This window comes from Centroberyx gerrardi, chromosome 18 (assembly GCF_048128805.1).
Source record: "Centroberyx gerrardi isolate f3 chromosome 18, fCenGer3.hap1.cur.20231027, whole genome shotgun sequence".
NCBI lineage: Eukaryota > Metazoa > Chordata > Actinopteri > Beryciformes > Berycidae > Centroberyx > Centroberyx gerrardi.
This window is the reverse complement of record NC_136014.1, coordinates 6,889,223-6,905,628: the sequence shown is the minus strand read 5'-3', so window position 1 is coordinate 6,905,628 and position 16,406 is coordinate 6,889,223. Positions and strand designations below refer to the sequence as shown.

The 16,406-nt window shown below is 44.0% G+C and overlaps 1 protein-coding gene across 1 annotated transcript; it reads left to right on the top strand.

Moving 5' to 3' along the window:
* Positions 1-244: 244 nt before the first annotated feature.
* On the top strand, positions 245-16,361 carry fntb (farnesyltransferase, CAAX box, subunit beta). The gene is made up of 12 exons (XM_071906991.2): positions 245-441; positions 1,556-1,620; positions 4,005-4,077; positions 4,681-4,772; positions 6,449-6,595; positions 8,812-8,895; positions 9,715-9,801; positions 9,958-10,087; positions 13,480-13,612; positions 14,371-14,482; positions 14,828-14,942; positions 15,816-16,361. Exons 1-12 carry the CDS (start codon positions 343-345, stop codon positions 15,954-15,956), a joined length of 1,278 nt encoding a protein of 425 aa, XP_071763092.1. The 5' UTR covers positions 245-342; the 3' UTR covers positions 15,957-16,361.
* Positions 16,362-16,406: the final 45 nt, after the last annotated feature.

Here is a 16,406-nt window from a genome sequence, read left to right as displayed (position 1 = left end):
TAACGGTCGATTCTTCTATTGTGTTAAAGGCATTCTTTGATTAAGCCTTGCCTATCACTGGCCAAGGATCACTTAGAACTGTGTGTGTGTGTGTGTGTGTGTGTGTGTGTGTGTGTGTGTGTGTGTGTGAATGCGTGCGTGTGCGTGTGTGTGTATACTGTATAGGAAAGAAGTGTATGTCTGTTCCTTCCAAGTCGCCGTAGCTTGTACGTGCAGTCTCCGCCCACTCTACCATCAGCAGGAAGTGAGCAGAGTCAAGTGAAAGTGAGCGAACTACCAAAATAAACTAATAGCACAATTTCAGTCACAGCATCACAACAACGAACGGGACTTGTCGGCATCATGGAAACTGTACCGGCGCCTCTCCGGTGTTTTAGGGAATGCCACTCTGCAGAACTGTTCGCAGACGACGGGGTGGAAACGGTGACTTCGGCGGAACAGGTGAGCGGAGGCACAGATTAGCCTCGTTAGCTAATGTGGCTAATGCTAATGCTGCTGGGATTGATTGGCAGCTCTCTGACGCGGATGAGGAGCGTCTGGAAATGTGTGAAACAAAGCAACTGTCACAAATGATATGATTTACCAAAGAAAGTGTGAGCCAACCTGTATATTAGTAAGAAGACCAGGGAATAGGCAAAATGTGGTTAGCATTAGCTCGCAGTGCGTTAGCCAGCATAGCAAGGTTGAGCTTTGGCTATGTACCTTAATGAGATTAAGTTTGAATTAGCTAAGTACATAGTTGAGCCTCCTTACGACGAGGTCCATCATCAGTGATAACGTTAAATTAAAGATCCGGTCATAAATACAGTTAAATATAGCCTTCAGGTCTTAAATACTGTCCCAGAGCTCTTCAAATGGTATGTTTTCACACAGTGCTACTCGTTTAGTGAGATATGAAGGGTTTCACTCCAAAACAATATAAGTTATATCCTTTTTGAAAAATGTTGCCACTTGAAACTTCTTCAGTTAATATTTCAAAAACGCAGATGATTGTATCCTCTAAAACAGAGCTGTTTTGCAAGCAAAGGTCTTAAAATGACTAATACTGTAATAGTAAGCCATAACATGCTTTACATTTATGTCAAGTAGCATTTTGTAAGAGTAGGTGTGACTTTTTCAAATGGAAGATATCTCAGTTTGGAACAGAAATCTTCAGATCGACCCAGTGACGCTGAATCGTAGGTTGATACATCGACTCTTTCTTCACTGTTCATGTTCAATTTTGTGGCAAAAATGTTCTTGAATTTACTCTAACCAACGATAAAAAGGTTTTAAAAAGCGTTACATTTAGTTTGCTGAAACCTGCAGACAGTGTTGGCATCAAACCTGTCACATGTCCACGATCTAAGCATAATAAAAAGCAACAGGGTCAGATTCCATAAAGTGTGCACTCTGTCATAAATTAGCCTGACATTCTACTAATAATGACTAGCTGATAAAAGGCTGCTGTTTATAATGTTTCCTGACATTTTTTTTAGCCCACCTCTGTCCTGTCTTTGTCTGATACGCCCTTTCTGTTTACGCTCTTCTCTTTCCTGTCGTTCTTTTCAACTAGAAAAAAGTTGAACACAACATTGAAGAAGTCATCAGTGTTTACAAGCAAATACACAGCCTACCACAGTAAGTACCCAATGTTCAGAATGCTCTAGTTATGTTTTTTAGGCCATAAGTCCCAGAAAGTCCCAGCAAGTGATAAGATAACACAGACAGGTTAACATCGCCTCAAGTCCACTGTGGTCAACTTTGGCTCTGGTTCCCCTATGCTAGGTTTTAAATGATACAATGACAGCTTCCACAGAGCGAGATAATCCATCACAGTAAACATGAAGCCATCATTTGGTTTGGTCAAACCTTCTGTTTTATCTGCATTCATTGTGAGTGTTTCCATATCAGTGAGCGCATTTGGTTACGCTTTGCTCACGCTGTCACCTGACACCCACAGGAAGGAATGGAAGTCTCTGCCAGGAAATAATTCCTCAAAAACATGCTGCCTTACAAACTTTATTGTCTCATCCATGTCTTCTTATTTAGGGCGTATTTGTTAGCTGGAACAGCAGTTCATTTCAATCTAGGTTTGATACTGTAAAGTTGTATTTTAAAAACAAGTAAATGTTAAAAAATCGATTTACACACGGCATGCATTGTAAAATGATTGGGGCAAAGTAAACTAAATATAGACATAAGTAAATGGGCTATAACTCTAAATGACACTGGCATTCTCCTTTTTAAAGTGATGGCAAAGAGATGGCCAGTTCTGTATTCAAAACAAGAAGCATTTACAGCTTCATCAAATGTTGCATTGCTATAAATCCAGCCTAAGGATATAACTAGCACATGACCTGGCGGGCTGCTAGTTTTTAAGTTAAGAGTACAGTATTTCTTTCAGTGAAAAATAGATTTGGAGACTATTTTGCACCGGGGCCTTGGATAAATATGATAAATTTTTCTCCGCTAGAAAGGTGGAACGTCTTTGTCTGTGTAACGGAGAAAGAAAATCAACTTGCTTATCACCGCATACCAAATTTGAGTCCAGAAAATATAATGCATTTGCAAAGCCAAGGCGACAGATTGGTCGGATATTCTGTTATTGTGCTATCTTAATAATGACCGTCTCTTCGTAGTACTCTCACGATGCTACACACATTTCCCACCATTATGGCCCATTTCCATGAACCCCGCTCATTGGCTGCGGCTGTTATTTCATCACAAACACCCGCTGTTTGCCCGTGGAGATGGCTGCGCGGCGATGTATGATGGGCTGTTAAACTGCGCGTGTTGATCGGCCCACACACTTTGCTCCTGCTATCAGTTGTCATCAGTCTTCCGTTAATGGGTTGACTCATCCGTTTCCATGACAACGGCTCGGACCTGAATGTCAGCGGCGTCGCAGTCAAAGGGGAGACGCTTCTTTTCAGTCTATGGAACTGTAAGACACTTAACGTTATCGGTCGTCAGAGGTCACGCTATCAGTAGTGATCGTCTGTTTTCAGATGGTCGGCTCGGTCTCAGGGTCAGAAAACATGTTCAGCACACTGGAGGCAAGGTCAGCCTTCGACTTGTAGATAAAAGGCGAGATGAGAGGGAGGCTGACAAGGTTTCTGCATGACACTGAAGCTGTTTCTGAGGTTAATTGCCCTCATCTCACACACAAGGCCTTGGTTCTTCTCTAGCCTGCTCGCTATAATATGCTGCTGTAGCGTTTTAATACCAATAGAAACACGAAGATGTCAATTCTGCCTATTATATAAAGCATAGGAGAGTATTTTAGCGTGGACACTGTTTTCTTCTTCAGATGTGCTCTTTACTTGACTGAGATTATAGGTTTTGTTTACTTGCACACTAGTCTGTAGTCTGCCCTCACCAAGTTGAATCCCTGCCTCATAAGCACAACAGAGGTGGGTGGACCGACTTGGCTGCTCAGTGCCAGTCCTGTCCTGCCCTCTGGTTGTTAATGCGCTGCAGACCTGCCGCTGTGAAACCTCGGGCAGCGATGCAACCAGCTGATCTGTGACTAACCCTGTGTAGGTAGAGTCTAATTACAGTACTCCTCGTTCTGCCGCGTGAAAAGGGCAGGCACCGAATGGGAATGGGTGGGCGGGGATGGAGGGTGGGAGGGAGTGTCAGCCCTTTGTGACTCACAGACTCACTTGTGTGCGAGGACTTGCAGATGCAGGCGAAAGTAGCGTTTCCATGGTGCATAGCAGAGAGATTACCAGGGACAGCTGATCATTTGAAATATAAAACAGTTTCATTTTGTACTATCTGGACCCTTACAACTTGGTGTTACAGGTTATTTACACTAGCAAGGACAAGCGTCACAGTGTCCCGCACTATCGATCAAGCTACTACAAAAGTGTTCTCCCAAGGGAGTTAATTTAACCTCCTCTATCGCCTCTGTTTCACGCGCCTGTTCAAATTCTTATGTTTCCTTAAGACATTTTCTATTATATTCTAGCTGCTACCTATTTTCACTGATCCCCCTGTCCTGTGTTTTGTCTCCCCAGGCCAACTTTGTTGCGGGAACACCACTACCAGTATCTCAAGAAGGGCTTACGTCATCTATCAGATGCTTATGAGGTACAGTGCTACACTTCCAGTAAACAATAAGCGCTTACTGAAACATCTGTGGTGGGCGGTGGCCATGTGACAACCCTAATGACACACACACAACTCGGTCCTTACCTCCAGACCAGGTTTCTATCTAAATTGAGATTACACACAGTTGCATCAGATCCTTTGTAAAAAACAGTTAGTAGGCTACTTTAAATGGAAACACCACTGAATTTAGTGGGGATATGCTGTATTGCAGTGTTGCAAAGAGTTTGCAATGGAAATTGGAAGCCGCATCATGATGTTATGTAACAAAAACTGCAGAAAAGTCATCACAACACTATTATTTGTATTGTAAAAACCAAAACACCATCATATATCAACCGACCATCCAAAATAAGAGAAATAGTGTGATGTGATAATTTGGCCATATGCCTCAGCTCTATCATTTTGGCCTCTCCTCTGTCTGTCCAGCAGACTGTCTGTTTTCCCCTCTCTGTCTCTCTCTGACTGACCAGTCGCAACCTTCACATTCATTTCTATAATTGGTCATCTGATGCCCATCTGATCATGTGACACACTTGTATGAGCATGCGGTGTGTGTGTCTGTCTGTCTGTCTGTGCATGTAGTGTCTGGATGCCAGCAGACCGTGGCTTTGCTACTGGATTCTTCACAGTCTGGAGTTGCTAGAGGAGCCCATTCCTGCTGCTGTCGCCTCAGAGTGAGTCACACACACACTCACACACACACACACACACTACCGCTAGTCTGCTAATAGAGGGCTACCACAGAACAAGCGTGCTGATGATATGCTGGCCACATAAAGCCTGTGCACTGCCATCCTGCCAGCAACTTGATATAATTACTAGTGCATAGTACATATAATTACTAGCACAGTGCAAATGCTGCTGCACTGCTAAAATGTTGATAGATAATGAATTGCAGCAGCTACACTTATACTGGCTTATTTCCACAACACCTAGAATGCTATTTATTAGTCCAATGCAACTGCAACAAAATGCCACGTAGGACTGTACAATATAATGATATGTCGCAATTTTTTGAATGTTTTGCCATATTTTTGCAGCCCTAATTTCAAACAGTGCTACGTTATTGCCATCAAAATGTTGCTCATTTGATTAAATTATTGTCACTCGAGAGTAATACTCTTCAAGCCCCATAGCAACTAGCCATGCCAGACTGCCAACCCACTGGCAACAGCTTCTGCCTTCTCAGTCATTATTACTGCGAGGCATGCCAACACACCGGCTGGCACTGCCCAGCGCCAGCGTGAGGCCCTTGCATACACACACATATACACACACACACACACACACACACACACACACTCAGGCCCTGTTCAAGCATTTACAAAAATGCAGCCATCAATAGATTGCTTTCTCTGTCCCTTGGAATGTGCACTGTTCTCCGATCAGTATCGGCGTGGGTTGGTCAAATTTAGGTTCCCCTTCCAACTCAACTGGCTAATCGCATCCTCACAGATCTGTGATTTCTCTCTGTGGCAGGGGTTAAGGGTACATTTGCGAAGGCTTCAAACTAGGGCAGCAGACTGGAGTATGGAGGGGAAGGCTGGATAGACAGGAAACTGTGGTTCAGATGGTCTGCGCTCTGTGCCACGTCAGCTAGAGGGAACTAGCCCACTGGTGCTCGCCTCACGGTCTGCTGGGTTCTGCAGGGCTCTGCACCGAAATGCAAAATACAGCTCTGACGCTCTGGTGCATCTGAGGTAGTGTTGTTTGTTTATGTGTGCGTGTGTGTGATGTCTAAAAAAAGCAAGTACATAAGTGTGTCCAAGAAAGAGAGAGCGGTATTCAGAGAAAAAAATGTGTGGATCAGGGAAGGTTTGCTGTGAACGCACGCTCTTTTTCAGCGGCATCTTGCTTCACGCTGCAGTTACACACATTAACGCCTGGGAGCTGCTCAGTGTAACCTCTGGGTGCTGCTGATGGAAACTGAGCTCCACCGGTAGTTGTTGAGGGAGGGGGGAGGGTTGCTTAAGTGATAAGCCACAAGAAGCCGTGGGCGAAATGTTCTTTAGTCCTCTATTCAGTCTATTCACATAATGAAGGACTTGATGTTGTTTTTGCAGTTGTTTGTGTATATCTACGTAGGCAAGATCTTGGCTGCCTTTTTGATGCCATTTAGCGAGCTTAATATCTTGTCTTTGTTCAGGCATTAAATTCTCTTACTCTCTTAACCATAAGCTAATGAGGCTGGCATTAGCTAACTTGCTACTGCAGCATTTGTTGACTGCTCCTATGTCATTATCGCTAGTTTAGTCACATATTACATACAGCTCACCCCTTTTACTTTTACTTCTACCCAATAAGGTGTCTGTCTATCTGTCTAAAGTCCAACTTGGTCTCTCCTCCTCAGTGTGTGTCAGTTCCTGGCACACTGCCAGAGCTCGACAGGGGGTTTCGCCGGGGGACCAGGTCAGCACGCCCACCTAGCACCCACCTACGCCGCCGTCAACGCCCTCTGTATCATCGGCACAGAGGAGGCCTATAACGTCATAGACAGGTACAGTCACGGTCACACTGCCACAATTTTACCCTGCAATTCTATACTAGACCAAATATTATCATACCTAGTGGTATGACAACACCACATCAAAGAATACAGAGATGTCCCTTGTAGAGTTACCGCTTGTACCACTACTTAAAAGGGATGCTAGTGTGGCTGACTGGCACTGGAAAAACTTCAAAAAAAGATGTCGGTGTGCTGAAGAAGGGAGTCATGAGCCAGAGGTGTAGTGCAAAAGAGGTTGTGGTTTTATTAACCAAAAAATGATAAGCAAAAATCAGGAAACATAAAGATGCAGCCCCGGGATGCTGCAAATATCAACTTAAATCATAAACACTTCCACAGCCTCACAGCAAGCTGTTACTCTCTCTCTACCAAGGTCAGAATGACCAGCTTATATACCTTCCTCAGCCCTGCCTTGATTGGACTGAACTATTATCACAGGTAAACACAGGGTAGGCTATACAAGAGGAGGTATCATAAATGTTCTTAAGATGTAAATGAAAAATACGTTTTCAAACATTACATAGGTTGACTATCTAAATAAAGCAATAAACAGTCACCATTCTATGTGGGCAATTTAACTTCCACATTACACTTTAGCCAGGGTAACTCCCTCCCCCATAGTGTAATTTAACTTCCACATTACACTTTAGCCAGGGTAACTCCCTCCCCCATTGACTTGGTATGGCCCAGGCCACACCTGAAATACAGGGATGCAGCCACGCGCTCTCCCTTTTACTCTAACCAGCCCAAGGAACAGATAAGACTCTGCACAGGTAAGGTGACATATTAGATTAGAATGCAGTAATTTTGGGGAAATAGGGTCAGGTGAAAAGGTAGGGGAGAAGCCTCTTCACATCCCTATTGAAGCAGGCTACAGGCAGGCTAACCACTTCTTTTGCTAGTTTGTGTTGTGATTATAGCTTTTAAAATTTAGATAATGGGATGCATCTTTTTATGTGTTAAAGCTGCACTACGCAAGATTTTAATGAAAAAATACACCCATCTTATCACTCTAAATGACAACCTGGGGCAGCAACAGAGAAGAGTGTCCCATCCAACCTAATCGAGACTCCGAAACATTCACCCTATTTGCCCAAATTAATTCCAGATGAACGGCTATATCTTGCTGCCACTTGGTGCCTCCAAAGTGCAAAGTTATCTAATGCAGCTTTAATGCTATCAACACTAGCTATTATCCTGTGTAGACTACAAATGTTCTTATTTACAATACTGTGGGTAGTACGATACTCGAGAATTTTTGGTTTTGAATCATAAGGGTCACAACCAAAATCATTTCAAATGCCAAGATCAACCAATGTACAGGAATTTGTCATAACTTAGTTACAAGATGTACTATATGCAGTAGAATACACACAAAACTATATACAGTATGTTTCAAAAGTAGGTATACAATTTTTAATAATGAAAATAATGAAAACAAAGCAGTATAATTTTAGTCACTTTTAACTTATTTAGTCATTTTAACAAGATAATTCAACATTCAATAGTCCGTCAATAATCGGTGTACCTGGAAACAAGGAAAAATATTTAATAATACAGTGAGTAGTATAAATAATGTATATAAAAAGATATACCTATTTTTGAAACGCCTGCTTTGGTACTGAAGTATCGTGCAGGGGATAGAGCACTGTACTGTAAAGGAGGACTAAAAACAAGGAGCTTTTCCCTTCCCATTGATGTTGTATTGATTTGTTGACACCCAGTATCAGAATGTTCTTATTCACATTTACATTGATGTTCTAGTGTTTGCAATCTTGATCCCTGTTTCTTTTTGTGTAACCCAGGTTTTGGTGACAGCAGGTGTTGACTTTGCATTAGTGCTTTATTACATTTGCACTACTTACACTCTCCTCCTCTTCCCTTCCCTTCCATCCCTTCCCATCCCCCACTCCTTTTCTTCCCATCCTCTCTCCTTCCTCCTCTACCGCCACATCTTCCCTCTCTGCCTCCTTCCTTCCCTCTCAAACCATCTTGGCTTGTTCCTTGTCTCCCTCCCTCCTTCCCTCTCTCCCCTCCCTCTCTGCTTTCTCACCACATATGCTCTCCTTTACTACCCCCAACGTCATCCTCCCACTGTCTCCTCATCCTCCGCTGTCTTCTCGCTCTCCACTTCCCTCTCCTGCTCCTCCTCCTCCTGTCCCCAACCATCCTCCCCTCCCCTCCCTTCCTATGTTGGCCTTCCCCAGGGAGAAGCTGTTAGACTTCCTATGGTCAGTGAAGCAGCCAGATGGGTCTTTTGTGATGCATGTAGGAGGGGAGGTGGATGTCAGGTAAGAGCCCAGGAGAGAACGTTCCCCCCACCCTCTATTCTCTCTTCTCTCTTTTCTCAATGTCATTTCTCTTAATGTGTGACATCAATCAACAAATTTTGCTCAATGATTCTTCTTACTGTATAAATATGGACATTTTCTCTCTCTCTCAGTGACATATGTGGAAATATCCACATATGTCACTCTGGCATAAGATTGCATTCAGGTCATCTGAGTCACTGTGTGTGTTTTTGTGTGTGTGTGTGTGTGTGTGTGTGTGTGTGTGTCTGTGTGTGTGCTGGCTGTTCTCTCTTTGAATGTGGTGAGTTTATTAGGGTACTTTGAGGTATCTTCCTCTGTTCTGTTTCAACAAAGGACATTAAAAGTCAAAGTTTCTCTCTCATTCTCAAAGGAGACTGTTATCTATTCTCAGCCGTTTGATGTTCAGCCGTCACTATGTATTATTTAAACTCCAGGCTTCTGAGATTTTATGGGCAAACATGAACCAGTGTATCTCCGTACACATTGGCTATCTAGGTACTAGAAGTGCAACTGCTGGTAATGCTACCAGTCTGTCTTTATGCCTGGTAAGTTATTAATTCTTAAAGCTTTGCAGTGACAAGAGCAGAGACAGACAAATATGTAAAAACCGACATGTCTAACGGTATGACAGGCTAACAGAAATACAGAGTAGATGTTTCTATTTGGGTCAGTGGCAGTCCAAAAACACATGGCTTGGAAGGGTATTTGTATGTGTGGTATGAATGGATGCTCCGTTTCTCCTGCTCAGCCTCGTCTCTCCGTGTGGATCTACATCAGCCTGTGTTTCTTATTTCATAGGAGTGCATACTGCGCAGCATCTGTAGCATCGCTCACAAACATCCTCACACCCAAACTGTTCGAGGACACACCTAGCTGGATCCTCAGGTACAGCGCCAAAACTGCTCCTTTTCATTGTGTTATTTATGCTAGACCATCTGTTTCCCCTATTTCTCTTTTCTCAGCTCCTGCTCTTCTGAACGAGTGCAGAAGCCAGTAAATAGTTTTTATTATGTGTTCAAATGGCTTTTCCTCTGCCTCCAGGTGTCAGAACTGGGAGGGTGGTCTTGGGGGAGTGCCGGGTCTGGAGGCCCATGGCGGCTACACTTTCTGCGGCACGGCTGCCCTCGTCATCCTGGGCAAGGAGCACACGCTGGATCTCAAAGCCTTGCTGGTGAGCGGCCCCGTTACATGACATTTTCACAGTAAGCATGTCCTAATAGAGGCACATTTCTGGGTTATTCAACAAAATAATTATTCAGATTACATAAAACGCCCCATGCCCAGAATAACCGCTGGGCACTTCTTGGCTTGACTCCTAACAACTGAAGAGATGCTATCAGTATCAGCAGTCAGAACAGAAACCTTGTTCTAAAGCAATATCCCTTTTATAGGCTGCTCCCCACTGTGAGCGGCCAAGCAATAACCCACAGCTATGATATAATCATAATAAAATGTTAGAACCCAAAGCGAGCTTTCATCAAGTAAAAAGACTGGTAATGTCTGGTGAAGACCCATTTTGGGTTGAAATGTTACACAAGTCAAGCTTGGTGGGAGCGAGATTCAGTGTGTGGGACTCCTTCCGTTTTTTAGGTTCCTTGGATGTGTATACAAAAGTATTTTCTGTGTCTCATGACAGTACACCACTGACTAAGAGCTATTCAGGGATGGAGCTTGAAGGGATACCTTGACCATTTTTCATTTTAGTCGGTTATTTTCCCACCAGGCTCTTGGCATGTTTGAGGAGAACGCCTCCATTAATTTTCCTACAATGGCTTGAGACCATTGTGATACTATGTTATTCCCCGTAGGGAAATTCTCTTGTCGTTTGCCCCCTTCCAGGGAGGTCAGAGGTCAGTATCAGCTGCAGAGCAGCAGCCCTAGAGCTGCTAGGTATTCAGTGTCTTTGTTCAAGGACACTTCATCAAGGCGGATGCTTGCTGACACGGAGCTTGAACGTGGGTCATCCGGAAGAAGGACGGCCTCTAAGCACTAGGTCCAGCCTGCAGCATTGTTAGCATCTCTCACTGGAACCAAGCAGCACAGCTGGCATTCGGAGTTAGTTGCACGTCTTGGTTTCATTCAGGAATCCTAATAGTTATGGATGAGGAAAAATTGCCAATTAATACTGAAAATGTCAAGGGATTTTTGGAAGGGTTTGAGGCACTAGCCCAGCAAAAGCATTTAACTGCCCATCATACTGCCACCATTCTTTAGCACCTATTCAAATTCTGTGCGGTAATAAAGGTAATTTTGCATGAGCCTGGTCTGAAATCCTACTGTTAAAACCTTCATGTTAGCAGGCTGGCAAAGTGTCCCTCCCTCTTTATACTGCCTCACAGCTCTGTAGTAATACCCACTCAACACGCGGCCAATGTCACAGGTTAACAGAGCGTGCCCTCTAAGGTATCCCATGTCACCGTACACCCCCAGCGTATGGATTTCTGTCTCAGTGGGTTAACCATAGTGTCAGTGGAGCTGGAGGTGTCACCCGGGGTGAAGTCGGTCTCTGATAGTGCAGCAGGGATGTAAGGCGACACAGGCGGTTCACGTCAGAGGTCCAGAATATCACCAGCGGCAGATCTGCCTGCTCTGTCACCTCTGCACACCACTACACCACCAGTCCACAACAATGTGTCAAAGCAGCTGATTCTCAAAGTCCAGAATAGGGGACTATTGCAGGGATCATTCCCATTCATCTGATCTGTAGCCATCTCTCCAGACAAATGTATCAAATCAATGAAACGTGAAAAGAGTCTATGCCAGTCTGTGATTTTATTATGATTAAGGATCTGTCAAGAGTTTCTTAGCTCATGTACACACTTGCAATTTTTGAGAACCATTTTGGTTCCTTAAAATTATGTGGTATTAAAAATGTTTTGAAAATGTATACTTGATAACTGTAAGCATTGAGGAAAGATTCATATTAATGCCAACTCTCAGATTAAACTGACCTCTTTTTCTCTTCAACATTGCTATAGCTGCATTGTCAGTGACAACAATTAACATTCTAGTGATGGTTTTTGCTTCTTGGGAGCATGTACAGTCAGTAGAAGACTGTGAAAACCACTGAAATGCAACGTTTCCAAAATGAAACCTCTAAAAATGTCAGTGTGTGCACAAAGCCTAAGAATGACAGTATACATAACCTCTGTTTCTATGCCAGACGTTTTTTAGAATGTGAGAAATCTCACCGATGTGGAGGATATTTCACGTTACCTACCAATGCTTTTTAGGTGTAGAGAAGGGGCAGCAACACGGCGCCCAGAGTGCAGTCGGGACAAACTCTTCGTATCATTGGCTCTGAGGCATCCAGTCAAATCACCTGAAAGCTGCGCTACACTCGGCAACAGTATGCATTAAGCATTTAAGAAGTACATTACTGGTCAAAGATCAGTGTTCACATGCCCTTTTAAACTTCCTTATTGCTTTAAGAGGAAACAGCTCTTGCGAGGCCGGTTGCTTGCGCGCAGCACTGTGAAACACCAACAGACGTACAGAGTACGGGCCGGAAAGCCAGAACTCTCAGCACCTGGTGAAGTAATCATTGAGTCATTGGTATTGATCAACAACCCTATAAACCTCCTGCAGATAGATCACGGTCATTTTGTACTATGGGGCAGAAAAATTCTACGTACTGCACCTTTAATCCTTATCATTTTACACTCTGTTGTTGCAGAAAACTAAATATGAAGAAGTCAACGTGGCTAACAAAAAGCAAAAAGACAGAATATACATTTACATTTGACCTAAAATGACATGCTTTGAATTGGAATGTAGAGATTTCTGCATGCAGCTACACTGCAGAAACTGGTTCTTGTCTGTACGAGGGAGTTAATCCCACTCCGGCCCTCTGACTGGAGCTCTATGAGACCCCAGCTCCTTAATGAATCACTCAGCTGCAGTGGAGCCTCCAGCCTTCACTGACCTTCTCCTCCCCGTTAAACTCCTCATCCTCCTTCACTGGAACACTGACTTTCCCCACTGCCTCTCCAGCCTTCCTGGCTGAAATGAATCCACGGGCTCGAGTTAATAAGCCAGACACTGTCCGCCCTCCTATGAGACAGACCGGACCCCAGCTGGTATTAAACCCCAATTCCATAATTACTCAATCCGCGCCGCACAGACTAGAAAGGCACCAATTAGCGGTTTCCATGGCAACAATATTGCAAATTCTTCTCCGTTTTGCGAATATTAATACGCCCCTTCTCTACCTCTGGTCCCGTGTGACCCCCGTGGGATTTCAGCGAAGGAAATTCTGTCAGCGGCGGTCGTGAGGGTTGTGCGTGATCAAAGTCACAGCGATTAGGAGTTGAGCGTAAAGCTTCTTTAAAGGTTCCAAAGGATGCTCAAGTGTTAAAAATCCTAAATGAATTTTCTCACTCGAGTAAGCCTCCATGCCACATACATATTCTTGGGATTGGTTACCACAGAGGAGAGAGAGTGTTTTGATAATTATGCACAATGAAGGAACATCTTCGACAGGCAGCGATGTGTTCGTGTGCTACCATGATTACTGAGTGGGTTGGTGGTGTTAAACCTGTGTTCCCTCCCCTGTCCCCTCAGCGATGGGTGGTCAGCAGACAGATGCGCTTCGAGGGAGGCTTCCAGGGCCGCTGCAACAAACTGGTGGACGGCTGCTACTCCTTCTGGCAGGCCGGGCTCCTGCCGCTGCTGCACAGAGCCTTCTTCAAAGAAGGTACTTACCTGTGATTGTAGCGCTGCCCCCGAGTGTTTTCTTCTTCTTCTTTTGTCCACCGAAAATATTGAGAAGGCTTCAACAAATCATTGCAATTTTAACAAAATACGTGGTCTAATCAGAACACTTCATCAAGCAGATCAGCACTGCTTTGTCCTTTTTTTGAGAGTTTGATCAGTTCAATCAATTGCACTTTTTCCCACAAACAAGCAGAGGAAAAACACCACCATTTGGCCTGGGAGTTTTCCGTAAAGCCGCCACAAAATCAACCACAAAATGTGGTTTTGGTCGCAATTATCCAAGAAAACCTCTTTGTGGGTCCCATTTGTTGTAATGCACCACATTTTCAGAATACTATATACTAATACAGCGGCTGTTTCAGTGGTTAAGCACTTTCCCCTCGCAGCAAGAAGGACCTGGATTCGATCTTCAGTCCTTTCTGTGTGGGGTTTGCATGTTTTAAATCTAAAGAAAAAAGGGAAATGGACTTGGATCTTCAAGGGAGTTAATTTCCTGCACCACTAAAAGAAAGCACAGTGGTGTGTATGTTATTCTTGATTATCTCGTGTTCGCGTCGGTTTCCTCCCGCAATCCAAAGACATGCAAGTCAGGTGGATTGGAGACTCTACATTGGCAATAGGTGTATGCTGGGATAGGTTCCAGCCCTGCAACTCCGACTAGGATCAAGTGAATCTACTGAATAATGTTTTTATACACGTGTCTATGGTTAGTGTTGTGACTGAACTGTGGTTGTGCAGGGGAGTCGGAGCTGAGTCGGCAGAGGTGGATGTTTGAGCAGCAGGCCTTGCAGGAGTACATCCTCCTGTGCTGTCAGAACCCAGCAGGAGGCCTTCTGGATAAGCCTGGCAAGTCAGTACCGCGCCATCTGGCCACACACACCATGACACACAAAGGCTGGCACCAATGCATACGTTCTTCCACACGCTGAATTGTGATTTGTGCGGTTTTACTCATGATTGTATGTCGTTGGACTGTAAGCTTTACGTTTGTGATGAAGCTCCAAAGAGTTTTCATTCAATTAAATACAAAATAAAAGCCCATTCCTCATATAAAGGCTAGTAAACACAACACTGATGGTCCAACTGAACGTTCAATGTTTAGCCCAGTGTGTTTAACAGATTTAGTGTAGGTCCACTACTGAAGCGGTGTTGCCGGAGGTTGTGAAACGTCTTCTTTTTGTCTTCCTGCGCCCAGATCCAGAGATTTTTACCACACTTGTTACTGCCTGAGCGGACTCTCCATAGCACAGCATTTCGGGAACGTGGACCTCCATCACGAGCTGATCCTCGGCAAGGAGGAGAACAGACTGGTGAGGCTCCAGCAGGGCCGGGGAGGGAGGGAGGGCGGGAATGGATGAGTGAGGGCAGAGAAATGGATTAGTAGAAGAAGAGTAAAATTTGAGACCCAGGTGAAGGCTGAAGATGTCTCCAGTGTGATAACTTCTTTTTCTCTTACCTCTTTCATCAACAATTCAATCAACAATTTCCCATCAGGGTCTGATGTTTTGATGGTTAACAGAACACCATGCAAGGCTTCACTGGTGATGTGTACAGAGTATCTGCAGGTCCTTAAAAAGTCTGAATATTTCTACATTAAGTGATCTAAATTTAAGGCCTTAAAAAGTAATAAAATGTCTTTAATAGGGGTTTATTATTAGAGGTTTTAATTTTTTCAACATGTAATGGTTTCTGAAACCTGCAGATACCCTGTACCTCCACACTGTTAGAAATATACAGGTGACATTGTATTGTATTTTGTAGAACTGGTTAAAAAGCAGTATTTTTTTCATACAGTATAGATGTGTTGAGTGTTGTCTAACAGGCCAGTTTCATGCCTCAGAAATCAATGGAGAGTCTCCATGGACGGGGGAGGGGAGAATATAGTGTACTATTAAGATGAATCCATTGTAAGTGAAACTGAAACTATAATTGCACCCACACCAGATTAGATTAGATGGAACTGTGGGGAAGTTGGGTCATTGCAGCAGCAAATGTTAGTATATGACGAAGAAAAAAGTAGATTATAAATAAAAATAGAACAAATAAGCGGAACACAGCCAAATGACAACACTAGAACATATCATGTAAATGTAAATGAATGAAAACAATGACAGAACAAGCAATATTAAGTCAGTACTATGGTACAATGACTGTCTTGATTCTCCTCTCGTTCTCGTGTCTAGGCGCCCACCCATCCGGTTTACAACATTTGCCCAGAGAAGGTAGCTCAAGCCCTGCAACACTTTCACCAGCTGCCTGTCCCCGGGGCCTCCGGACCATCAGGCTCCGCCGCCCCCTCCGACTCTGCCGACCACGAGTCCTAGGCCTCTCCGGAGACGTCACCATGTGAGCCGGCCAGCTCTGGGGACACGGGACTCCAACCAGCAAACGGGCGGTCAGGTCTAGATGTTGGGACAAAGCCCCGGAACCGGTGGGACGGTTCGACCCTCAGCAGACAGGAGGGCCGGGGCTGTAGGGGGGGGGGGGGTTGCCTGAATAAAGGTCGACAGTTGTGTGTAGGATGCTTCGCGTTCGACTGAATTTTTGCTCGCAATGCCTAGTGTTTTGTCAAGGTCATTCTCTGAAGTAAGTCAATGAAACTGTAACAGGCTTCAGTCTAAGCAGAATTAATAATAAACTTTATTTATATAGCACTTTTCAAAACGGTGTTATAAAATGTTTCACGAATTATGCAATAAAAGCTGATTTAAAACAAGGTTGCTTAATAAAGCGGGAAGATGCAATGGGTAAAAAATGACTAATTTTGCCAGCCT

Coding starts and splice junctions, on each gene's coding strand:
- fntb (XM_071906991.2), top strand. CDS start 343: ATGGAAACTGTACCGGCGCCTCTCCGGTGTTTTAGGGAATGCCACTCT. Junction 14,483..14,827: donor CTTCTGGATAAGCCTGGCAA/GTCAGTACCGCG, acceptor TCCTGCGCCCAG/ATCCAGAGATTTTTACCACA. Junction 14,943..15,815: donor GCAAGGAGGAGAACAGACTG/GTGAGGCTCCAG, acceptor TCTCGTGTCTAG/GCGCCCACCCATCCGGTTTA.